We start from the raw sequence: 26,659 nt of genomic DNA, 5'->3' as shown, positions 1-26,659 counted from the left end.
CCCAACCACCCTTTACCTTACATGTTTAATAAAACAGTAATAATGAGCTTGTATTTCCATTTACAAGTACACATACTCGAAACTAACAGGCTTGCCCTAGCTAGTGTGGCTCAGTGGATTGAGCACTGCCTGTGAATCAAAACGTTGCCGGTTCGATTCTGGGTCAGGGCACATGCCTGGGTTGTAGGCCGGGTCCCCAGTTAAAGGCATGCAAGAGGCCACCAATAAATGTTTCTCTCTCCTTTTTCTCCCTCCCTTCTTCTCTAAAAAATATGTAAAAAAAATTTTTTTAAAGAAAAGAAACAGACTCAGTGTAAGGATTAAATAATTTATTTTTAAGAAAATTTGAATTTGTTTCACTAAATTGCTTTTAAATTTACTTATTAATAACTTCTTCTTTAAGTTTCTCTGCAAGCAATTTCCTCTTAAGTAATGTTTGCTTCTCCTCTGCTGTCATTTCTGGTTTCTCTGTCATCCCCTTTAAAAAAAAAGAAAGAAGGAAAGAAAGAAAAAATTGGCTACAGTATAAGATGGGTTCATTTGTTTAAAATTCCCAACATACTGCCTTGAACAAAGGGCAATTTTAGTGACAAGTTTTTAAAAGTCACAGATGAACTAAGCTCTCTAAATCTCTTCTTTGTACAAATATCTTCTTGGGGAAGCCTCTTGGAGCGGGTGGATAGAATACTGAGGCTGCTCTATGATAAAATATTTCAAAAGGCTAAGGTAAGATAGACTTCTGACCCCTAAGTACTCAGAATAGAGCAAGTAAAGAAATAAGAAAATATATAATGAAACTGCTATCATTTCTACTACACCAAATCCTCATTACACAACCATCTCGCTTCCGAGAAAAGCCTGAGCAGGGAGGTTAATATGAATGGATCGACAAGTAGTGTTCGTTATTAAGGCTTCCTTCCACAGATACTGATTTTGAGAATTCCATCTCCAGATTTACAAATTTTGACATTCTAAGCTTAGCCATACCTCTACCTCCCCAGCAGGCTTCTCCTTCTGTTCTGAATTTTGCATCTCCTTAGTCCTCATATCCTTTTTCATGGACATCAACTTATCTCTCTTCTGCTTGAGATAGTGTTCTCGTTGCCGGAGCTCTTCTGCTCCAAGCGTTGATAAATTCTGGGTCAAAAAAGAAAAGAAACCATTTTAAATTCAAGTCCATATAATAATTGGCACACACACCTGACTGATTCAATATAAAGCCTGATTTCAAGATCATAACAAAACCTAAGTATATGACTGTTTATATTACTTATTCCTAGTACTTTTTCATTTTGCTTATAGTTTTTAAAGGTAATGTTTCTTTACTTACTGCTATTGGTCCTTCAATGCTTGCATGTTCAAAGCCAGGAATCTTCAGGCCTTTTTGTGGGAGGGAGGAAGTTTCAGGCAACATTTCCAGCTTTCTTGCCAAAGGTTCCACTGACTGGTTAGCAAAATGCACTTTAACTTCTGGCAGTAATTAGAGACCAAGCAGAATATTATCATAAATATTAAGTATTAGGTTAGATTGACCAAAATGAGCTAGTATTAATACTACCTGGGTTTTTTTTGCCCTGACTGGTGTAGCTCACTGGATTGCGCATCATCCTGAAAACTGAAAGGTCACCAGTGCAATTCCCAGTCGGAGCACATGCCTGGTTTACAGGCCAAATCCTCACTTGGGGGTGTGTGACAGGCAACTGATCAATGTTCTCGCACATCGATGTTTCTCTCCCTCCCTTTCTCCCTTCCTTCCCCTCTCTCTAAAAATAAATAAAATCTTAAAAAAAAATCTTGCCAGCATAGTAAAATCAAAAATAGAACTTAACATGAGCAAGAAGCTAGCCATAGGAGCAGTGCTCAAGCATGCAGTGAGAGGACTGACAGCAATGCCAGGGTGGCTGGAAGAAGAAAAGCTCTTCAGACTCTCGGACAGTAAGGGAAGTCTCCATGGGAAAATTAGCCTGGAAATAACACTCAAACCTATGAAGACAGAAAGCTGAAGAACAATCTTAAACAGAAACAAAAATGATCTTAAGTAAGTTGGTTATAATATGCAGACTGAGTTAAACATGCTATTCTTACTGATGGGGACTCTAAGCAGAGGTAGGCATAGGCCTCAATATGGAACTACAGAGCTGGAGAAGGGACAGTTCAATCCATATATGAAGTGGAGGATCCCAGGCATATAAGCATTTATATTCAAGTACTTGCTCTGCTCAAGTGGTTGCCTTGAGTTACTTGGTCATGAACATCTTCTATATTCTACTCAGACTTAGAAAGGAAAGTAACTTGAGGTCAAAATACGCAGCTTCTCTGATTCCTGGGACCGGAGAATCAGAAAGCCAGCAAGTTTAGAGAAAGATCATCTCATCACTGGCAACTCTCTGTGTAAATCTTAGAACAGATTTATCCATTTCTAGCAGGAATCAGGCAAAGATAAAAGCAAAGGGATGATTCCTCCTAAATTAGGTCTTCATAATGGGCTTCCATTAATTTGTATGAAGTAATTTTCTGGAACATAATACTCATTTTATTAAATATATTTTAATGATTATGCTTTTACAGTTGTCCCAATTTTTCCCCTTTGCCCTCCTCTGCCCAGTACCCTCCTTCCCTCCAGCAGTCCCCCCCTTGGTTCATGTCCATGGGTTGTACATATAAGTTCTTTGGCTTCTCTATTTCCTGTACTATTCTTAACATCCCCTTGTCTCTTTTGTACCTACCAATTATGCTTCTTAATCCCTGCACCTTTTCCCCCGTTCTCCCCCTTCCCACTCCCAGCTGATAACCCTCCAAATGATCTCTATACCTATGATTATTTACCTGTTCTCATTGTTTGCTTAGTTTGCTTTTTTTAGATTCAGTTGTTGATAGTTGTGAATTTGTTGCCTTTTTTAAAAAATATGTTTTATTGATTATGCTGTTACAGTTCGTCCATTAATTCGTGTATTTGCTTTCTGGTCAGCTGTGTGATTGGTATCTCTATCATTATCCCTGCCATCCTGACAGGTTTATTTACCTTTTCTTCTTTGGCGGGGCTGTCACACATCCTATGCTAAAGGGGGCAGAACCCCATGCACTCGTCACTACTGCACGACCCTTCTCACTGTGGCACTTTCTGTGGGGGTGGGGGTCCAAGTTGGATTCCTGCTGTTCACTCTCCGCTGAGAGACCGGGAGCCTCCTCCTCCATCCCCATGCCCTCTGGGTCTCACAGTCCTAGGCAATGGGGGTTTGCCCTCCCCGGTGTTGGAATCGCGAGCTAACAGGTCTGGACTGCAGCCGGGGGTGCTCCCCAGGTGCTTCTCACCTTCCCTTAAATACGGGTGCCTGTGTTTATCACAGTCCCGCCACTCGTCGCTGCAGCTGCTGCCAGCAGCACAGCTTGATCTCTCCACCCAGCTTCGCCCCTCCTACCCGACCAGATGAGCACCACTTCTTTATAACTTCATATGTTAGACTTCCATGTAGCTTTACTTTCTGGAATTTCTGGTTATTTCTGTTTCGCAGTAGTTGTAGTCCTTCTTAATTGTAGAGGGAGATGGAGCGTGTCAGTCTAGGCCTCCATCTTGGCCGGAATTGGAATAGTTTCTCTGTTGCCTTTTTAATGTTCATAGTTTTGTTCTTCTTTTTCTTAAATAAGTCCTTTTAATATTTCATATAATAATGGCTTGATGAAAATGAACTTCTTTAGCTTTACCTTGTCTGGGAAGCACTTTATCTGCCCTTCCATTCTAAACGATAGCGTTGCTGGATAGAGTAATCTAGATTGTAGATCCTTGCTTTTCATCATTTTGAATACTTCCTGCCAGTCCCTTCTTGCCTGCAAAGTCCCTTTTGAGAAATCAGCTGATAGTTTATGGGAACTCCTTTGTAGGTAACTCTGCTTTTCTCTTGCTGCTTTTAAGATTCTCTCTTTTAACTGTGGGAGACCAGTATGTATGGTACAGAAGGTTGTGTCGCTGTGTAGAGCCACAACCAGAATATGGACCTATAAGACTTAACCAGCTAGCAAATGCACCCCACATACTATACTGCCAATCCCACACTCCAGAGGGTTTTAGAAGTAGAATAGGAATGCAATGTACTCTTTGAAGCTGATGAAGCCTGCTTGCTCTGTGTAGCCCCAAATTCTTATCAGTAGAATGTGAAAACCAAATGTTTAAGTAAAAAGAAGCATCTGGAGTTCTATGATATGCCTTGGCACCTCACAGTCTTGCTGCCTATCTCCCTAGCTGATTTATGCTTCCCTTTGTTGTTACTCCGAACCATTTGGAGAAGGTCTGCATGCTTACCCCATGCATTTCTGCACATAGTAAACTCAATAAAATCCCTGACTGCAAAAGGAGTGATCGGTGATCTCCTGTGAGAGACACTCACCCTTCTCTCCCCTCCGACAATACGTTTCTGAGTTAGTTCTTTCATCCGCACTGAGGGAGCTGCAGGATGGGGAACTTCTCAAGTTGCATATGGAACAGAGACTGGTGAGGATTCACCGGGGAACCTCTCATTTAACCTTTGGCATTTTAATTATGATGTGTCTTGGTGTGATCTTTTTTGGGTCCAACGTGTTTGGAGACTCTCTGTGCTTCCTGGATTGTATGTCTATTTCCTTTGCCAAATTAGGGAAGTTTTCTTTCATTATTTTTTCACATAAGTTTTCAATTTCTTGCTCTTCTTCTTCTCCTTCTGGCACCCCTATAATTCAGATGTTGGTATGTTTGGGGATGTCCCAGAGGCTTCTTATACTACCCTCATTTTTTTTTTGAATTCCTGTTTCTTCTTTCTGTTCTGGTTCAATGCTTATTTCTTATGTTCCCAATCATTGATATGATTCCCGGCTTCCACCCCTTCACTGTCAGTTCCCTGTATATTTTTCTTTATTTCACTTTGTATAACCTTCATTTCTTCCCTTATGTTTTTGCTGTACTCAATGAGTTCTTTAAGTACCAGTGTTTTGAACTTTGCATCTGATAGGCTGGTTATCTCCATTTCGTTTATTTCTTTTTCTGGGGTTTTATTCTGTCCTTTCATTTGGGCAATACTTTTTTGTCTCCTCAATCTGGCAAATCTCCCTGTGTTTGTTTTTGTGTATTAGGTAAAGCATCTTTGACTTCCTGTCTTGGTAGTGTGACCTTTTATAGAAAAGGCACCTGTAAACTGTGTGAGGCAGAGCCTTAGGTCATCGCCAAGGCAGGGAGACCCACTTTACCACTTTGTGGCTCTATGTGGGAGGAGGGCTCAGAGAGGGACAGTGGCACTGCCTGGCTTCTGGAGGTTTGTCCAGCACTTAACCCATTGCCAGTCACTTCACCCACTCCCCATATGTGACTGGCGCCCTTTCACCTGTTGCCCTGGTGGTGAACCCCAGAGTGGGTGGGTTTCCTTACCGTCTAAGATCATGCAGGCCCTTTAAGCAGATGCTCCTAAAAACCTGGCAGTTTTCTACCACCCCAACCCCCACTGGTTTTTACAGCCAGAAGTTATGAGGATTTTTCTTCCCTGCACTGGAACACAGGGCTATATCGTCTGGACTGGGGCTGGGATCGTTCACTCCCAAGGTATCCCTCCCAATTTTTATCTACCACACTTGAATGTGGGACTGCCCGATCCTCCACCACAGCCACCTTTCTGCATGACTCCGCCGCTCCTACCCATCTGGATGAATGTGGCTTCTTTAAATCCTTGGTTGTCGGACTTCCATACAGTTCTATTTTTCTGACAGTTCTGGGTGTTATTTGTTTTGAGGTTTAGTTGTAATTCTTTCTGTGGTTGCGCAAGGGGAGAAGCATGTCTGTCTACATCTCCATCTTGACTGGAAGTCAGAAATACTCTTTTAAAAACAATTAGAGCATACTGCCCTGACTGGTGTGACTCAGTGTCCTGAGCATTGGCCTGAGAACCGAAGGGTCGCAGTTTGATTCCTGGTAAGGCACCAGCCTGGGTTGCAGGCCAGGTCCCGACTTGGGGGCATGTAGGAGGCAGCCAATCAATGTTTCTCTCCCTCTCTTTGTCCCTCCCTTCCCCTCTCTCTAACAATAAATAAATTTTAAAAAACTTTTTGAAATTAGAACATTTTGAAATTATCTGCTATTTGTTCCGTGCCAGTAAGATGCATATATGAGTTAAGTATGGATTGAAATTAAGTTTTCTATAGCTTAAACTTAATAGTTAGGTAAGAAACTAAGCAAAGCAAGTTTATTCAAATTATGTCAGATGCAAGATTTAAAAAATATATCTATGTACATCTGTATAAAACAAAGTTAAATTTGGGTCAGCAAATTTTTTAAAAAGTTAAGACAAATCTAAAGCAGGTGATATGAGAGATTTAATTTATATGAGATTATTCTACTCAAAATATGCAGAATATGAAAAAATGGTTAGATTTGCTAAAAAGAAAGAAGGAAACTACATAAACCTGCTCGTCTTTTCATATGGCCCATTACATGATCAATTAAGAATACAGTTCCTTAAAAATCAATGGATAAATATCAAACCCAACTTATCTCATTATAAAAGTTCTTCTAAACTTAAGTGTAGAACACAAACCTAGAAGACCAAGGTCAATCACAGTTTCACCATTTAAGAGTTCAGTGATTTTTGGACAAGTCACTCAACTTCCTCGAATTTCTTGTTTGATTTTTTTTAAAGGGAAATATAATATCTACCTACAGAGTTATGTTTTTTAATTGAGAAAATTATATTTCTTTAAAACCATAAAAAACCATGATAAAATGAATTAAATTCATGATCATCATTTAATTTCTATATCAGAATTACTTGCTTTCATATAAAGAATATCAGAGTATATTGAAAGCAGATTTGATACATATTTAACAATTTCATCTGCTAACATTTCCCACAAGGATTCTCATTGATTTTGCTTTCAACAATAGTGTCTATCTAAACATCTAGATAAATAAGCTACCTCTTATTTTCTAGATGTGCTTTAATTCACTAGGAAAATAATACCATCTTCCCAAGTTCAGCTTCTTACCTACCAAAAAATTGTGGCCAAGGGCAAGAATACCGAGTGTTACGTGACTACATTACCTTGGATGCTCTGGCCCTGGTACCAGAGGATGTCAGCTCCCTCACTGCTCTGGGTTCCAGGCTTCACTTAGATATTTGGGGACTGTACCATTTCTGTCAGCTGTCTACTTCCTACCCGCAACCTCTTTAGCTAAATTCACAATGAACTTTAAATACCAATGGCCATTCAACACTCCATCCTGGAGTTTTTAAAGGTTAAGTATGTAGGAAAAAGTAACACATCTTTATAATCTTTGTGTATTCGTATTATTAGAAAAAGTTTAGTAACACTTCAAACTTACCTGCGGGTGGCTGTGCAAAATGTTCACCATTCCCCTGGGAATTATTCCTTTTGGCAGTTTCATTAGCACGCACTGGAGGCTCTTCAGTTTTAGCCTCAGATAACTTCAGGAATCCATAACACAATTTAAAAGGGCATTTTAAATTAATTTTGACTAATTCACTACTTAAAAGATCTAAAGACATTAGTTTTAAAAAATTACTGTTCTCTCTTTCCGAAGTTTTTAAGATGTTTACAGTAATTTATATCTTCCACTTCACTTTTTGAGGTAGGTAAACATTCCATTTCAAATCATGTAGTACTAAGATTAACAAACTAGTATGATAGGACTTTGGACTTAGCAAGAAGTGAAGCTTCAGTTTACTATTCATGTGACCTTGAGCAAGACACCAAGTAATATTCTAAAAGAAATAAAACCAATGAATTATAAGGTGCTTTTCCTCTTAAGATAATCTATATGCCAATACTATGATATGCCTGAATAAGCCACAAATTGGTTTATTTTCATTTCTAAAAAGGGATAGCATATATAAACCAAAGACATCATTTAAATGTTGGAAAGAACTAAGCAAACTGATAATTTATTTTTCCTTAAAAACAGAGGAAAATCTAATCACATGTAGCTTCTTAGGTAATTCATGATATTTAAATCATAAGTCTCTAAATGCTGGGTGATGAATACATGAAGATTCATTATTATTATCAGCTCTGCTTCTGTGTGTTTAAAATATTCCATAACAAAAAGTCTTTAAAAACCATCTGCCCCTAAAACATAATATTATTCAAGAAGTGTGATAGAGTTTGTTTATAAATCAGAGTTAATACTCTCTGACAGCAGTTTTGAACTGGTTTCTGTTCTATAACCTTACTTTTAAAAAGTTTTTATTAATATCTATGAATTTCACCCTCATTTACTAAAAGATTTACTTCAGAGATACAAGCATCACCTTTTAATCCTAAAACATGTCTCTCTCATCTGCTCTTCTTTAGGGGCTTTGGGGTAAAATAGGTTTTTCCAAGACAGTGAATGACACAAGCATGTATCATAGTGATTGAAGGGAAAAAAGGCTTTCAAGTGATTGAGAGAGTTTATATTAGGTTTCCTTTCCCTCATGGAAAGATAGGCATCTTAGAAGAAGGGAAAGAATAAACATTAGCTTCCTCACTTCAATCAGATACAAGGGTAATTTATCGTTAGGGAAGATGAGGCACTTTATGGAAATAGTTCTTAATGGAGGACATTATGCCAGGAAGTGTGATACTGAATCATTCGGCTTCACGCTGATAATGTCACAGCCTGCAGGCCATGCTAAGTAGTAACTGCAGCTGCTGCTTCAACGCAGTAAAGGAATCAAGCAGTGTAGAAAAGTAAAATATGTTTCTTAATCAGGACTTCCGGCCAAGATGGAGACGTAGACAGACACGCTGCATCTCCATCCACAACTAAGAAGGAATACAACTACCTCCAAACTAGAAACAACCAGAAGTTCCAGAAAATCAAACTGCATGGAAGTCCAGCAAACAGAGATATAAAGAAGAAATACTCATCCAGACAGGTAGGAGGGGCGAAGCCGGGGCAGAGAGGACACAGTGTGGTGGCAGCAGTGGCAGCAGCAGCAGCAGGCCAGCAGAAAGCACAGTCACACGTTTAAAAAGTCAGGAGGGACACCTAGTGAGCATTCCTAGCTCCTCACCGGACCTCGAAGCTCACTGTCCCAGCACCTGGGAAAGTCAAGCCTCATTGCTTATGACTGTGCAGACCCGTGGGGGTTGGGGTGGAGGCAAAAACTGCTAGTCTCAGCAGAGTCCGCTTGTTTATAGGGCTAAGGGCTCCCACGGTCCTAGAACGCATGCAGACCCACCCACTCTGGGAACGATGGCCAGGGCAGCAGCCAGAGGAGCACCAGTCCAGTGCAGAAGAGGGAAAGGTGCCTGGAAAAGGGGCAAGTACTGGGCAGGCGGCATTGGTCCCTCTCGGACCCCTCCCCCACATACAGTGCCACAACATGGTGAAACAGGTCGCCCTGTACTGATGAATCCCTAAGGCTCCACCCCTTACAATGTAACAGGAGCAACAGCTCTACTTGGGCCGCAGAGACAAACAAACACAGGAGCCTGTCAGAATGAAGAGACAGAGAAGTATGGCCCAAAAGGGGGAACAGATCAAGGTTCCAGTGGGAGAACTAAGCGACCAGGAGATAGCCAACCTAACAGATGAGGAGACAGACAACCTAACAGATGCAGAATTCAAAGCACTGGTGATAAAGATGCTCACAGGCTCAACAGATATGCTTGAGTACGGCAAACACATAAGAGAAGAAGTGAAGGCTATGCTAAGTGAAACAAAGGAAAATCCACAAAAAGCCAACGGTGAAGGGAAGGAAACCAGGGTTCAAATCAATGATTTGGAACATAAGGAAGAAAAAAACAGTCAACCAGTGCAGAATGAGGAAGCAAGAATTGAAAAAAATGAGGAAAACTTCCCAAATTTTGCGAAGGTGATGGAAATACAGGTCTGGGAAGCACAGAGGGTCCCAGGCGAGCTGGACCCAGAGGGGACCACACCAGGACATATCATGACCGAGATGCCAAAGGTGAAAGATAAAGAGAGAGTCCTGGGGGCAGCAAGAGAGAGGCGGAGAGTTGACTACAGGGGGGTGACTATAGAACTATCAGCTGATTTCTCAGAGGACACTTTGAAGGCAGGAAGGGACTGGCAAGCAGTATTCAATGTGATGAAAGACAACCTGCAACCAGGACTACTCTATCCAGCAAAGCTATCATTTAGAATGAAAGGGCAGATCAAGTGCTTTCCAGACAACGTGAAGCTAAGGAGTTCATCATCACCAAGCCATTATTATATGAAATGTCAAAGGGACTTACTTAAGAAAAAGAAGACCAAAACTATGAACACCAAAATGACAACAAACTCACAACTATCAACAACTGAATCTAAAAAATAAAAACAAAATCCAGCTAAGCAACCAGAATAGGAACAGAATCATAGGTATGGGGATCATTTGGAAGGTTATCAGCTGGGAGGGAGGACGGGGAGAAATGGGGAAATGGTGCAGGGACAAAGAAGCAAAATCAGATGGTACAAAATAGACAGGGGGATGTTAAGAATAGTATAGGAAAGGGTGAAGTCAAAGAACTTATATGCAAGACCCATGGACATGACCTAAGGGGAGGTGGGATTGCTGGAGGGAAGGAGGGTACTGGGCAGAGGGGAACAAAGGGGAAAAAAATTGGAACTACTGTTAACAACATAATCAATTAAATATACTTTAAAAATATATTTTTTCTTAATCGTCTTTTATTCATAAAATTAAGGGGAATTTTTAAAAGGAACCCCCAAAATATAAATGGTGTTACAGTTTTTTGGAGTTAATAATCTCAATCTTTATTGGAAATTTAAAGGTAGGTTGCTGGATGAATAAAACTATAAAGATAAATGTAAATGCTTAGAATTGCTAAGATAATATGAATACTCTGAGAAATTGTATACATAGTTCCACATAAGCTTAAATCTTTACGACAAAAACTAGATATAACAACAATGAAATATTTCTGTTATAGTAACATGTTCTGTAGGCACCTGCTTTTTTCTCTTTCTTTCTTCTTCCTGGTCATATTCCTCTTTCGATTTTCTGAAATATATAAAATAAGGTAGAAAAGTAAGTGTTCCTTTTTTGGTCAAAGAAAAAATATTCAGTAAGTAATGTCCTAACCTAAGCTTACAATATGTGCAAGAAATTTTGGAAACAAAGATGAAAACAATCAGGCTTTGCTTAAAGCAGCTTACAATCAACTGAGAAAGACACACACAGGCATATACAGTATAATCTAGTTAGAAGTATAAAATACAGCCATACTCATTTCTTCTGGAAATGTGAATGATCTCTCACTAAACAAAGATATGCAGGTTTGAAACTCTAAACCCAATTTTAAATAGCAAATCCCATTAGTAGACTTTGACCTCTCCCTTTCCGTACAGCCCTCCTGAGAAGACCCACTTCTCCCTTCTTTCTAGTTTTTCCAGTGGCACCTGCACTATCACAAAGCTTTCCTAATGCCAGTATGCCAAAGCCCTATCAGCATTTATAAACTGCTTCACTGAGGCAGTCTGATCTAGGGAAATAAACAGGTCAATTCTCCTACGTGTTCATAACTGAGCTCTACTACAGTAGCCACACCCCTCAAAAGCCCTTAGAAAATAATATCTAAAAGCACAATGTTGATCAGTTTTCAGACCACCAATCAACCAACAGAAGCAAACAGTATGTCAAAACTTTACCACCCTTCTAACCCTATACCCAAATATCCTACCTCTTCAAAATTGCAAACTCAAAGCATTCCATGTTGTGTCGGGCTCCCGTGTGCCCTGCCATGGAAGGTAGGACCAGGCAGGAAAATCTAGGGTCACCTGCACACTTGCCTCCCCCTAACAACCACTCAAATCCCCTGAAATTAAGCAGTGAGTCCTAGAGCTCCTTACCACCAACCAGCCTATCCTCCATTCTGCTTTGGAGTTGGGGACAAGGTGAGTAGGCAGGGGGACAACAGGATGCTATAAATCTGTGGTCACAGCTAGAGAGGAAGGGCCCCCAAAGGCCAAGGCCCCATTCTACAGGTGACACAGTGGCCGCAGGTATCCTTTGTCCTAAACCTATACATTCTCACAGGAGATTTAAAAATTAGGTGCTGCACTTGCCCCTCCCTTCCAAAGCTCCCATAGGGATCGGGGACAACAGGCCCAAGAAGAAAATAAATGCTCCTTTAGTGGCTGCACACTCCATGCCAGGCACTTGGCTGAGAGTCATGTAACTGGGGCAAGGAAGAGATGGGAAAGACAGTAATCTGGGACAGGTACTTCCCAATGTCCTCTTCCTTGCAGGTTACCTGCCACCCACTCAGCTATTTGGTCTGTGGAGTCTGGATGCCCAGCTCCTCTAATACTGAGATCCAGAAGCCATAGAGTTTCTTGGCCAGCTCAGGCCACTACACCCCTTTCCAGGTATGAATCTACTGCATCTTGTTCCAATTTAACTTCCTATTCTCACGATGAGAGTGGAAGAAGACACTCCCGTTTACACTGATCTGAGTCATCTGAAAATAATTGTTTCTGTCCGTTAAAAAATGTAACATATACATAGTTATAAACAAATAAAATAATCACTTTCATGGTCTTCAGTAAAGAAATTAGATCTTTTACTAGTTCATAGTATTTTGGGGGTAAAAAGCACAGATATGGGTCATATTACAAAATTCTAATGATTCATTCAAAAAATAAAGATGGATACCTAAGAACTTCCCTCAGGATTTTCATCTCTTCCTGTTCAAGATCACTGACCACATCAGAACCATCGGTTAAGCAGTCAGGTAATACACCTGTTCAAAACCAAAGACCACATAGAAGAAAATCAACTCAACTGAAAACGTTTATTTCTCACCATCCTAGTTCATCAAGAAGTACAAAATAATTTAGTAATTATGTCACTTTAAAAACATTCTACAACTGTAATTGAAAAACCAAAATAAAAAAAAATAATAATAAAATAAAAAAAAAAAAAAAAAAAAAAAAACATTCTAAGCTATTATCTTTTTAACTATGGTCTTTCTGACTTTTTCTTGTTTTAGGGAATCAGCCCTCCCCCCAAAAAACCCTACAATTTTACCTCGTAATGTCTCTTATTTGTACTGCCCATTAAAATAACAATTATATATGGTAGTAAAAATAATATAAGCTATTATTTTCCATAATCATAACCACCAGAGGATACACCACTTAATTCAATAAACTCTTACTGATGAAACTATGCTCTCAAAAATATCCCTCAAACAGGAACAGTTTACAAAATAAAATATAAAATACTTTGTTTATTGAAATAGCATGTTAATATCCTTCATTCATACTACAATAAATGCTACTGAAAGAAGCCCTGCTTGCTTCATGCAAAAAAGCCTGGTGCTGGTCACTTAGTGGGGATATAAAGATGAATAAAACAATCTCTGCCCTTGAAGCTCCTATGCAGATATTGGGCTAATAACTATAAACCAGGGCAGTGCCAACTTCAGCTCAAGGCAAATAATAATTCATGGCAAACAATTTTCAGTATTGGTTTATTACCTATATCTTCCTGATAAGCACACAGACTAGTAATAAGTGTTCTGTTCATATCTATATTTATATTCTCATGACATTAGCAACATGTCTCAAATTTTTACCTTCTATTTCTTTATCTACATATGACTTTGGGATTTTAGATCTGCTCTAAATTAAAATAGTTTTATTATTCCAATCCCATTGATGTTTAAGTACATTTTTAATTAAACTTTTTATTTTGAGGTTACAGTTTCACACACAGTTGCAAGAAATAACACAGAGTGATGCTATGTACTCTTTACCCAGTTTCTCCCAGTGGTAACATCTTGCAAAATCATAATATAAAATCAAAACCAGAAAACTGACATCTATCCAATGCATTAATCTTAAATGCATTTTTGCTAAGTCAAATTATATACAATTAGTATTCTCCTAATAACCCGTATATGGAAAATGAAAAGAAGAATGTAACAGTATGCAATTCTTCAAAATCATCAAAACAATGCTCTGATTTGCATTTCCCTCCATTTCTTTGATAAGGTACAATAAATCCAGAGCACTTTTGAATTTTTCTCCCCAACAAAGAGTTTTCAAATGCTCTGCAGTTCTCAGTGCAGTCAACATTGCTCTAAGGTCCTCAGCCCTGGATCTAAGCAACATTTTTAAATACATGCATTAAAAATTTTGTGGCAGAAACCAAGTATTAGTTCATGTGTAAATGTAAGCAAACTGTCCCACCCTAGGGTCTGCAGCAGCTTTACTCCACATCATTCCCTCCCTTGCTAATATAAGTCAGGTGTGTGCAGTTCCCAGGCAGCCAACTCCTTCCAGGTGGGGCTCTGACCTCCCCAGCTCCTGGGGGCAACTCATTATTGGCTTAAGCCAATCACAGCTGTCTTCCTTCCCCTGCTGGAGGGTTTAATAAAGGGCTGTGACCCCAATCCTGATCGACAGGACCTGAGGGGAAAACTCCTGGGGCACTTCCACGAAAAGTGCTGTCTTGCTAACAAAAAGAAGAAACATCTCTTCTCCTGAGATATTGTGGAGTCTGCATGAGATGCAGCCAAGTGTGATCCTGAGAAATCCTGAGAATGGGAGAGCATAAAGATGGAAAGTCTCAACGTCCTTGACAACAGCACCGAGCCACTAAATTAACCAGCCCTGGACCTTTCTTCCTTCCCTCCTCTCCTCTGGACTTTTTGTTCTGTGAAATGATCATTTCTTATTGTTTCTATCTTTTTTTTAGACTATAAAAATTATACTTTAATTTAGTAACAAATTGATTTTAATACAGTTTCCAAGTGTTCTAAACATTCCAAACATTCTGGCTGAATAAATGACTTATATAAGGTCACCCGGAAAGTTAATGTAACTGGAACCCAGCTCTCTCGCTTCAAGTCCAGTGCATTTTCCTTATAATCTGTGTTTGCTCTGAGGTTTGACCAAAGTACAGAGTTTAAAAGGCATGTATTTGAGGTACATGTGGGAGGCTAAGGCAAGACTAAAGAGAACTGAAAACGCACTCTAAGCATTTGACTTTTCTCCTGTAAGCAACGGAGTACTGCTGAAGGCTCTGGAGCTGCGGTGTGACGTCACCTGAAAGTTAAGAAGGTTACTCAAATGGTTTATGCAGCAGTGCCTGGTGGACCGGAGTGCGAGAGTGCTCAGAGGAAGCGGAGCCTCTAAGAAGCGGCCCTAAATGGAGGTTGAGAACGCCACAGACCCACCCCCTTTCCCATGCCCTGAGTACATCTGCATTTTTAACAGAAAAAAACGATTTAGCTGCAACCATTCCCCACCCCCACCCCCAGCTTTTTTCTGGGATTTCAGACATCAGTGATGAGGACATTTGGGAGCTGGAGGCTTTCTGGCTCTGGAATATAACACTCTGGAGGTCTTCCTGTACTGCACTCAGATCAGCTCTTGCTCAAGCTCAGTGCTGCTCTCTGGTTTCTATATTGTTGTTTTTTAATATTTATTGTATTTTTTTTCCATTACTGTTTAGTCCCCCATATGCCCCTCCCCACAGCATTCACCACACTGTTGTCCATGAGTCCTAATTTCTCACTGTTTAAGCCACTTTCATTTATGTTTTCTGCTAATATCAAGTTCACTATGTCTCTTACCAAAAATGACCCCTCCTCCAAAAAAAAAACAATTTTAACTAACAAAATAATTATTCAAATTCTCTATCCCGTAGGTGAGAATAAAGTATAGTTTGAGGAAAATTCAGAGAAAAAGATTTTATGAAGCAAACTATGGTTGAAAGACAAAGAGAGACTGTTTTCCAAACTTATTTACACCAAAGCAACAGCACAGTGTAATGCATCATTCAGGGTTAAGGGTGGTAATATCTCCTGGCCACAGACAACAGCTCTCTTAACCATGTGAAAAACATCTTAGGATTTGAGGGGATAGTTATGGTGGTGGTTTGTTCTAAGGGATTGAATCCCTACTCACATCAGACATATGAGAGCAGAATCCACAAGCAGCGCCCTGCAATGTGCTAGTGTTTCCCCTGCAACAATGGAAGCCCTGTTGTTGCATGTTCCAGACCCTTAAAAGCAAACAGTATAACTGAACTATAGCCCTCTTATTTTTGAGAAACAATCAAGAAAAGGTCCTGCTGCCAAACCATTAAAGAGTACATATTCATGGTAAAGAGTATCAGTGGTAATCTATTGAGCAAAGGAGCACATAAGTTAAGATCAAGTTATCAGATCCAGAAATCTGAAACAGAGATAAGAATCTGGGTTGAAAAGGAGATAGTACAATAACAAGTATGGTTACAGACCCAAATGTTTTCAGTCAAAATGTCAAATGTAGTTCAAGTACACAAGAAGGGAAAGGGAACGGGTAGGAAGAGCTAGAGAAACAAATTAGTCACAGCTTGGGGGTTACCATGGCTCTGAGTTGTTTTCTTTCCCACCTGATGGTGGTGCAATCTTAACTCCCCATTACCTGCAACAAAGGACCTAACAATGATAAACTGAAAGAGTAGTCACATTCTCTCAATAGTAACTACACCTGTGACCACTCAAAAATACTGAATTTCATAAACACAATGGCTGGGCAGAAAAATCAAGCTCTCTGAAACCTAAATCATCTTTAAGTCAAATTCCAGTCTGCTTTCAAGATGTCAAACACGCACTTATCAGGAACTTTACACTGTTGAATCTCTTAAGTCAGCCAAAGACTTTCAAACTTGATATAAATTTATATAAGTCAGCTACACTGAAGACCATGTTAAAATCAGAACAGTGAAACTGCAAAAAGCATTTAGTACTTAGATTTCTAAATTCGACATTTTACCATTTCTCTCTTGAATTATTCGAATGGCTTGCAGCTGCATTTCAATGTTTTTCTGGACCATCATTTCTTTAAAGATAGTAAAATCTTCTGCAGCCAACACAGGTTGCAAAATGGCCTGTGGAAAGAAATCTGTAAGTTAAATGAAGACTTCATGCACACCTCATTTTATTGCACTTCAAAGATAATGCATTTTCATCAACATTGAATTTTTTTTCCAGCTTAAATAGATCTATTTGGCTTATATTCTGTCACTTGAAATTTACTGCTTAATGATAAATCAGTAACTACAAAATTATCCCTTACTTAATAAAAGTACCCAATTAAATAAAAGTAAATGCCAAAAAATAATAGTCTGGAAAATAAATGTAATGAACTATTAGTAATGTAAGAATGCAAGTGTATTTTTTCTGTAGGTAGAAAGTTTCACGGAAGAGGTAGAATTAGAAATTATGATGTAAAATCATTTTCTGGATTAAACTGAAGTGTAATAAATTAGAAAAAATAAAGCTATCTACCCTAGAATACCCAGATTAATACTTCCTTTACTACACAGAACTACTGCTATATCACAGAGCAAACCAATTCCCAAGTTAACTAATAAGAAGTAGAATAATTTTGAAAACACAAAACACTCAGATCTTATTCATCTTACTAAAATTTTACTTCTAGCTTTACAGGATATTAATGGAAAAGCTGATCACACAAAATCACGCAAAGGCAGTGATTATTGTTCACCAGGTAGGTGGCAGCAATAATGTCAGAGACACCTCAACAAAAGCACCATCAAAGAGCTCTAAGCAAAGGAGGAAGGAGCCCGTCCTGCAGCAATCAGCTCACACCCTACACTCTCGCAGTATAGCAAAATAAAGTGCAAACACAGCTCTCCATGGCATATATAAGAAGTCAACTGCAGGAAAAAAGGTTTATTTTCCCTTAAATTCACATATACTGTTCAAAAGGCCCAGGGCGGTGATGGCAAATAGGCTTCCCCTGTGTTTGACTGAAAATTGTGGCCCAGAGCTCAGTATTAAAATAATACTGCAGCCTCTGTGATACAAAACAAAATAAAAATTACCTCTAAATTATCTAGGGCAAGCAACTGGTTTCGTGAATTCATTCTTAGGCACACCATACAGGCATAATGGAATTAGCATTTTGATCTTATGTATAAAGATGATATGATTGCTGCAAAGCAATATACAACATTCTTTAAACTGTTTTTCTGGTAACGGTGATGGCCTTGGCTGATTCAATCATATTACTGTTCAGTATCTGGTGCTGAGTTTGCTCCAAAAGAGAATATAGCTAACTAGTCCACATGGGGATTGAACTCATGACCCTGGTCTGATTAGCATAGTGCTAATCAACCACCAAAATAGCTACAGATAATTAAGAGAGGTACTTCCATTTATAGACTACCTCATATGTGTCAGGTATTGTGCTAAATGCTTTATGCACATTACCTCTTAAATTTCACAAACACCTTTCAAAGCAGATACTACCTCTGTTTTATGGACATGGAAACTTAAACTCAAAATGGATAATAAGGAAAAACTGTAAAACAACTTTTTTCCCCAGTCTTACGGCTAATAAATGAAAGATCTATGATTCAAATCCAGGTCTGTCTGTGTCAAAAGGCTTGTCTCCTTGTACCAATCAACTCCAAATAAATCAAACAGTGTTGTATAATAGAACAAAAGAGAAAGATGTGTTACTCTTCATCTGAAAAGAAAATTTTAAAATTCTGGACATCTTCACTCACAAATAATTTAAAGTTATCCTGAATAAAAAACAGAAGATGGCTGTGTCTAACACTACTGTTAACATCTTTATGCACAAAGTAATTCAGACTCATTCACAGTGGCTTAAGAGGCTGACAAATGTTAACCAAAGCAGAAAATTTTCCTAAAAAACAAGAAAAATTAAAACTAATGCAAATATCTTAAACTAAAACTATGGTGCATATTGAATGAAAGCTATTGGTGAACTGTAAAACAACTTTTATTTTATATAATTATTAGCTAATAAAATCATATTTATTTATATTAGTGTGGGTATACCAATAACACTTAATATTTCTTTAAATGTCATGTTATATTAAAGATTTTTTATCTCTAGAATTAGAGGTATCAATGAGCAAAAGTTGTGCAAAAGAGCAGGAAGTGCTGAATTAAACAGTAGTCAGAGCAAGCTCTTAGAAGAGCCACAATAAAAAGATAATTTAAACTAACAATAATTAACAATTACCTACTAAGAACTAAGGTCACATCTCTGTGCTAGACGCTGGAAATGCAAAGATACTAAAACAGCTCAAAGGACTTACATTTGAGTAAGGCAAACAGACTTGTAGGAAACTATAAATCAAGACAGGGTACCAAAAATATAAGTGCCCACTGAGGCAGAATGAGACTAGAGGGATCAGGAAAGCTGCCTTAAGAAGTAACATTTAAGCCAGGCCCTGATGCTGAGAAGGATTTTTCAGGGCAAGGAAAGGATGGTGGGGTGGGGAGGTAGGGGTTAAACATTCCAGAGTAAAGGAATAGCATCAGCAAAGCCCGGTGCTTGAATGCTTATTAAGATCAAGTGGCCTGGAATGACTGTAGTACATAATGCATTGGAAAACTATAGCAGGAGAAGAAAGCTAAAAATGTAATTTCTGGTCACATCATAGACAATCTTCATTATCATCTCACTAAGGAATTATAGTTTATTTGTTAGATGCTGGAAAGCTAAAGCAATTCTTTGAGAAGAAGGCTATTTGGTAATAGTAACATAGCCCTAGCCTCAGCCTCTGAGCAAGGGGCTGGGCTGGTGGTATCCTGGTTCTACTACTTACTTAGCTATAGACTTTGCACCAGTTGCTTAATGTATTTGTGCATTAGTTTTCTCATTTCTAAGTGGAAGTGAAATAGTACCAATTTCTTAAGGAGTGTCAGGAATATTAAATGAGTTAACACATCAGGTGCCTAAAACAAGCAACTAACATAAGCCTTCAGTAAATATTAATTATAAATACATGTGATACTTACTTCAGCCCAGCACTGCAAAATTAATAAGATAATAAAAGTAGCTCCAAGAGAAGGAAGCCCCAGGAACTGTGTACTATGGATATGCTAAGATTTAAAAAGGGACAACTACAAAACTGTCAGAGATCTATATAAATAAAACAGTAGTTTGGAAAAACCATATGATCTATTATAGTTCTGAGTTCAAAAAGTTCTTTTTAATTGCATCAGTTCATTAACGCCTCAAAATATCATTTCTCAAGGCAGTTTTAAAAAAGAACTCATATGTGATGAATTACTACAATATCAAGAATATTATACTTTGACAATCAAACATAGCAAATTTAAGTGAAACCCTGGACATTTTTGTCAAAACTATCAATATATGTTATGGAATAATATGAAAGCAAAAACCTGTGATGTACGGGTCTTTGCAAGAGGAGAAGTGCATGCTTCTTGAAATTGATCTTCATTAATTCCAATTTCTTTAAGGTAACTTTCTAACAGCTTTTCAACCTAAAAAGAGAAAGTTTAACTTTTATAATTTATATAGAAAAATTGAAAATGACAGTTTTCATGTTAAGTATGACTTTAGAAAAGTATAATCAAACACTTTTTTGCAATTATTAATCTTTATAAAATTATATTATATGGCAGTGATAATGTCTTTCATTTAAAAAGCAAACAACAAAAAGGTAACATTTTTGCAGAGGATCAAATGAAATTTTATTTCTTTTACTAGACATAACTGAAGTCAGGATTACAAAATTTGATGAGGTACAACTCTTCTGCTACCCAGAGTGATTTTTTTTAAATCACAAGACAACCTTAACTAAATTAATAATTAACACTTCCCTGGATGCATCAGCAGAAGAAGAATAAAATTTAAAGATTAGTTGCAAGATCCCTTAACATAGTTGTCCTAAATCCATTCCTTAGATTCTAGGGTAGAAGAGATAAGAAGTTATAAAGACGAGATGCTGAGAGAACTGTGGGAGCCTAACGCAACTGGCAGTACTGTCAGGGTAGACTGAATTTTTTTAATTAAAGAATTTTAATGGGCAAATCCATTTTGTAATTTAGAAGAGTTAAAATTACTATTACTCTAAGTACCTTAAAAAATTAGTGAAAAAAATACTCACTAATTCTTTGTATTCCTGATGAATCTCTGTATAGGTCAATTTGCTTTCTTCTTCATCATCAAAAACTAAATTTAAGATAAAAATATTGTATAAAAAATCATTTCATTAATGCTATATAAAAGTCTACTTATATCTTACAAAGATACTTGTATGTATACTTACAAGTATATACTGATACTTATACATACATCCTATACAGGGGTGGACAAAAAGTAGGTTTACAGTTTGAGTACATGAAACAGTTTATCCTTGTATTATTTTCCATATGAACAACTGTAAACCTAATTTGCCCACCCATGTGCTGTGTGTGTTTGTGTGTTTAGTATTAATTATAAATAAGTTATTTTTTCCTACTTAAAATCTACTTCATATCGTCGTCGTCGGCAGCCGTCCGTCTCGAGAGACGATGGCGTAGCTTGAGAGTCTATCTGCACCGCCGAGAATGGCTGTGCAGTCCGACTTGGGAGTGACAATCCCTGCCACACTTGTTACAGGAGAAGGCAGATGGCTGTTGTTGCTGCTGTTGACGCTGCTTCCGCCTCCATCTTTTCTGGACCGCCTCCTCGTTGCGCGCAGCCTCTGCACGTGACGTACCTTGCCTGACCGCGAGCCTCCAGGCTAGGCGGTCGTCTGCTTGAACTTCCCATGTGTTGAGATTGATGGAGCATTGTGTCATGTCCTTTTTGCAGATGTCTTTGAACCGCAGTTTTGGGCGCCCTGTCATCCTCTTGCCTTCTGCTAGCTCGCCGTAGAGGAGGTCTTTGGGGATACGGCCTGCATCCATTCTTTTGACATGGCCGAGCCACCTGAGGCGTCTCTCGCTAAGAACTGCATGCAAACTGCTCATATTGGCTCGCTTCAGCACCTCGGTGTTGGGGACCTTATCCTGCCAGGCGACATGCAGGACGCGTCGCAGGCACCTCATGTGGAAGCTGTTGAGTTTCCTTTCGTGCCTTGCGTAGGTGGTCCACGTCTCGCTGCCATAGAGGAGAGTGCTGAGTACGCAGGCTTGGTAGATGCACAGTCTGGTTTTCTCAGTGAGGCTGGAATTGTTCCACGCTCGCCGGTTCAGTCTGGCCATAACTGTGGCTGCCCTGGCGATTCTCCGGTTGACCTCCAAGTCGACTGACAGAGAGCTCGAGATGGTGGACCCGAGGTAAGTGAAGTCGTTGACAACCTCCAGGGTGTATCCGTCGATGGTGATGCATGGGGGAGTCCCCGTGCCTTGAGCCATAACATTCGTCTTCGTCAGGCTGATGGCTAGTCCGAACTCCTTGCATGCGTGAGAAAGGCAAGTGACTAGCTGCTGGAGTCCCTCTTCGGAGTGTGATGTCAAAGCTGCGTCGTCGGCGAAGAGCATCTCACGGATGAGCACCTCTTTGACTTTGTTCTTGGCTCGTAGACGGGCCAGGTTGTAGAGCTTGCCATCGGATCTGGTGTGAATGAAGACACCCTCGCTGCAGTCCTTAAAGGCGTATTGGAGGAGCATGGAGAAGAAGATTCCGAACAGCATAGGCGCGAGGACGCAGCCCTGCTTTACTCCGCTGCTGACTGGGAAGGCCTCAGAGCTTGCGCCGTTGTAGGACACCGTGCTGTGCATGTTGTCGTGAAAGGACATGACCACAGCAAGCAGATGTGGTGGACAGCCAATCTTCCGTAGCAAGCTGAAGAGACCGCTTCGACTGACCAGATCAAACGCCTTCGTAAGGTCGATAAAGGCGAGGTAGAGTGGTTTATGCTGCTCGTGACACTTCTCCTGCAGCTGGCGTAGGGAGAAGATCATGTCCACTGTTGAACGACCAGCTCTGAAGCCACACTGGGACTCTGGGTGGACGCAGGAAGCAAGGGTCTGCAGGCGGGCAAGAGCGACCCGGGCGAATACTTTGCCGACGACGCTGAGGAGAGAGATGCCCCGGTAGTTGTTGCAGTCGCTGCGGTCTCCTTTGTTCTTGTACATGGTGATAATGTTGGCATCTCTCATATCCTGGGGGATGTAACCCTCCTTCCAGCAGCGACAGAGTAGATGGTGGAGCGGCTGTAGCAGGACTGGTTTCCCGCTCTTTAGGATTTCTGGAGGGATTCCGTCGCTTCCTGGTGCTTTCCCGCAAGCGAGGCGGTCGATGGCTTTGCTGAGCTCTGCCGCAGTAGGTGGGGTGTCTAGCTCCTCCATGACTGGTAGGTCTGGGATGGCGTTAAGAGCAGTGTCTGTTACGGTGTTCTTCGTTGCATACAGCTCGAGGTAGTGCTCGGTCCACCGCCGCATTTGCTGTTCCTGGTCAGTGATGACCTCACCTGTCTTGGACTTAAGGGGGGCGATCTTGGAGGGGATTGGGCCTGTTGCCTTCTTGATACCCTCATACATTCCTCGTGCGTTGCCTATATCGGCGGCTTCCTGAATGCTTCTGCACAGGTTTAGCCAATAGGTGTTGGCACAGTGGCAGGCGGTCTTCTGGACTTTGTTCCTGGCAGCCCGTAGAGCTTGAAGTGTACTGGGAGTGGGCGTGGCCTTGTAAGCCAGTAGGGCCTTCCTCTTAGCCTCGATCACGGGTTCCATTTCTTCCCAGTGAGCCTCGTACCAGTCAGCGTTCTTCCGCTCTTTCTTCCCGTAAGCAATAATGGCGGAGTTGTATATGGCGTCGCGGAGACGTGGCCAATTGGATTCGATAAGGTCATCTGCCGCCACTCCCTCGCCGAGTGCATCTTCCATCTTGTTGATGAATTGCTGGGTCTTAACTGGGTTGCTGGCACAACTGGTGTTGATGCATGGGCGACCCTTCATCTTGGAGTGGTGCAACCTCTTCGGCATTATGCGCACCTTGCTTACCACGAGGGCATGGTCCGTGTCGCAGTCTGCACTGTGGTAGCTACTTCATATATGACAAACACTAATTAGCTGTTTTTTTAAGTATATTTTATTGATTATGTTGTTACAGTAGTTCCAATTTTTTCCCCTTATGCTAGCCTCTGCCCAGTACCGCCCTTCCCTCCAACAATCTCAGCCCCCTTAGTTCATGTCCATGGGTCGTGCATATAAGTTCTTTGGCTTCACCCTTTCCTATATTATTCTTAATATCCCCCTGTCCATTTTGTACCAACCGATTATGCTTCTTAGTCCCTGCACCATTTCCCCATTTCTCCCCGTCCCCCCGCCCAGCTGATAATCCTCCGAATGATCCCCATACTTATGACTGTATTTCTATTCTGGTTTGCTTAGCTGGATTTTGTTTTTATTTTTTAGATTCAGTTGTTGATAGTTGTGAATTTGTTGTCATTTTAGTGTTCATAGATTTGGTCTTCTTTTTCTTAAGTAAGTCCCTTTGACATTTCATATAATAATGGCTTGGTGATGATGAACTCCTTTAGCTTCACCTTGTCTGGGAAGCCCTTGATCTGCCCTTCCATTCCAAATAACAGCTTTGCTGGATAGAGTAACCTTGGCTGTAGGTTGCTTTTCATCACACTGAATACTGCTTGCCAGTCCCTTCCTGCCTGCTAAGTGTCCTGTGAAATCGGGTGATAGTCCTATATACACCCACCTGTAGGCAACTCTCTGCCTCTCTCTTGCTGCCCCCAGGACCCTGTCTTTATCTTTCACCTTTGGCATCTCAGTCATGATGCATCCCAGTGTGGTCCCTTCTGGGTCCAGCTCGCCTGGGACCCTCCGTGCTTCCAGGACCTATATGTCCACCTCCTTTGCAAAATTTGGTAAGTTTTCCTCATTTTTTTCAATTCTTGCTTCCTCATTCTGCACTGGTTGACTGTTTCTTTCTTCCTCATGTTCCAAATCATTGATATGAACCCCAGTTATTTTCCCTTCACCATTGGTTTTGTGTGGATTTTCCTTCGTTTCACTTAGCATAGCCTTCACTTCTTCCCTTATGCTTTTGCCGTACTCAAGCATATCTGTCAAGCCTGTGAGCATCTTTTTCACCAGTGGTTTGAATTCTGCATCTGTTAGGTTGTCACTCCTGTTATGTTGTAAGGGGCGGAGCCTTAGGGATTCATTAGTACAGGGCGACTTATTTCACCACGTTGTGGTGCTGTATGGGGGGGAGGGGTCTGAGAGGGACCAATGCCGCCTGCCAGGCACTCACCCCTTTTCCAGGCACTTCTCCCACTTCCGCATTGGACTGGCACCCCTCTAGCTGCTGCCCTGCCCGTTGTTCCCAGAGTGGGTGGGTCTGCGGATGTTCTAGGACCGTGGGGGTCCTTTAAACAAGCAGACTCTGCTCAGACCAGAAGTTTCTGCCTCCACCCCAACCCCCACTGGTCTGCACAGTCAGAAGCAATGAGGCTTGACTTTCCCCGGTGCTGGGACTATGAGCTGCTAGGTCCGGTAAGGAGCTAGGAATGCTCCCCAGGTGTCCCTCCTGACTTTTTAAAACGTGTAACTGTGCTTTCTGCAGGCCTGCCGCTGCTGCCGCCACCACACCAAATCCTATCTTCCCTGGCTCCGCCCCTCCTACCTGTCTGGATGTTTCTTCTTTATATCTTTGTTTGCTGGACTTCCATGCAGTTTGATTTTCTGGAACTTCAGGTTGTCTCTAGTTTTGAGGTAGTTGTATTCCTTCTTAGTTGTGGAGGGAGAGGCAGCGTGTCTGTCTACGCCCCAACCTTGGCCAGAAGTCCCACTAATTAGCTATTTTTCAATCAATAATATAAGGCAACAATTTCTCTATACACTTTTAATGGAATATTAGTAATAGTTCTTAAACTTTAATTCCTTTTACAGTAGGCTCCAGATTATTTTATAGTACTGGACCTTTGCTGGTGAAATTTTACTACAAATGACTAGGCCATTTTTGTTATGTATAAATCAATACTGAAATTAAAATAAATAAAACTAAAACAAATGTTTGCTGAATGATCATATGTATGAAACTGTGTGGATTAGAAAGATATGTATTTCTTGAAGAAGCTCACAATCTAGAGAAACAACAAATTCAAGAATTGGAAATAATAAACTTTTAAACCCCCTCCAACCTTTCAAAAATGCAAAACTACCTTCTGTTATTTTTCATTTAAAACTCTTGAATGACTGCTCTTTGCCTAGAGAATAAGTACAAAATCCTTAGAAGGCCAGACAAAACCCTTCAAAATTGGATCCCAAATCTCTATCCCACCATTCCAATACCCAATCTTTGCACTCATAACAATACAATTACTTGGAATACCACCAAATATAACACACTTGGTGCTTCAAACCTAATGCCTTTATTCATGCCAGTCCTAGATCTTTTTACCTTTAACTGCCCCCCTTGTCCCAACCATTCTTCAAGACATTGTAGGTGGTGCATTCTTTATGACCTGCTACCCACTCCCAGCTCCTAGGCTGGTTAAATACCTTACCCAGCACCCTTATAATATAGTGTGCTTACCTTTATTATAACACTCGCCCTTTTATATTTAAATTCCATTTACCTGTCTTGCCCACTAAATTATAAACTTCTCAAGCACAAGGATTTTGTATTATTCCTTTTTCTAGCCCCAGCTTCTGGCCCAAGGGCATTCAATAAATGTTTGTTGGAATAAATGCTGATATCACAAAGTTGTACAAAGCTATTGTTTAAAATATTTGAGGCGGAGAATAGCCACTGATAACCCAAAGTCAGTGAAGTATAAAGACTGTCATTTCAAAGTCACTGGGATGTTACTTTCATTTCCTCGATGTCTGCTCTATATAACAATGGGCACACATGTAATACAGCAGCTGTTTTCAGTTAATTCTGAAACCAAGTTACTACATTACATGTTTATAG

The 26,659-nt window shown here is 40.2% G+C and overlaps 1 protein-coding gene across 1 annotated transcript in view; it reads right to left on the bottom strand.

Annotated features, from left to right (window-relative positions):
* Positions 1-314: 314 nt before the first annotated feature.
* Positions 315-26,659, bottom strand: part of CFAP36 (cilia and flagella associated protein 36) — a 28,043-nt gene continuing 1,698 nt past the window's right edge. The window contains exons 2-10 of the mRNA XM_090280256.1: positions 20,901-20,965; positions 20,173-20,274; positions 16,754-16,868; positions 12,639-12,726; positions 10,934-10,985; positions 7,337-7,439; positions 1,331-1,470; positions 988-1,137; positions 315-478 (exon numbers count right to left, since the gene is read on the bottom strand). Of these exons, the coding sequence (XP_090136382.1) occupies positions 377-478; positions 988-1,137; positions 1,331-1,470; positions 7,337-7,439; positions 10,934-10,985; positions 12,639-12,726; positions 16,754-16,868; positions 20,173-20,274; positions 20,901-20,965 (917 nt within the window). The 3' untranslated portion in view covers positions 315-376. The remainder of the gene's footprint in view (positions 479-987; positions 1,138-1,330; positions 1,471-7,336; positions 7,440-10,933; positions 10,986-12,638; positions 12,727-16,753; positions 16,869-20,172; positions 20,275-20,900; positions 20,966-26,659) is intronic.

The sequence above is a fragment of the Furipterus horrens genome, unplaced genomic scaffold, assembly GCF_987537825.1.
Source record: "Furipterus horrens unplaced genomic scaffold, mFurHor1.1.pri manual_scaffold_6, whole genome shotgun sequence".
Classification (NCBI taxonomy): domain Eukaryota; kingdom Metazoa; phylum Chordata; class Mammalia; order Chiroptera; family Furipteridae; genus Furipterus; species Furipterus horrens.
The sequence above is the reverse complement of the archived record's forward strand: the minus strand, read 5'-3'. Positions and strand labels throughout refer to the sequence as shown.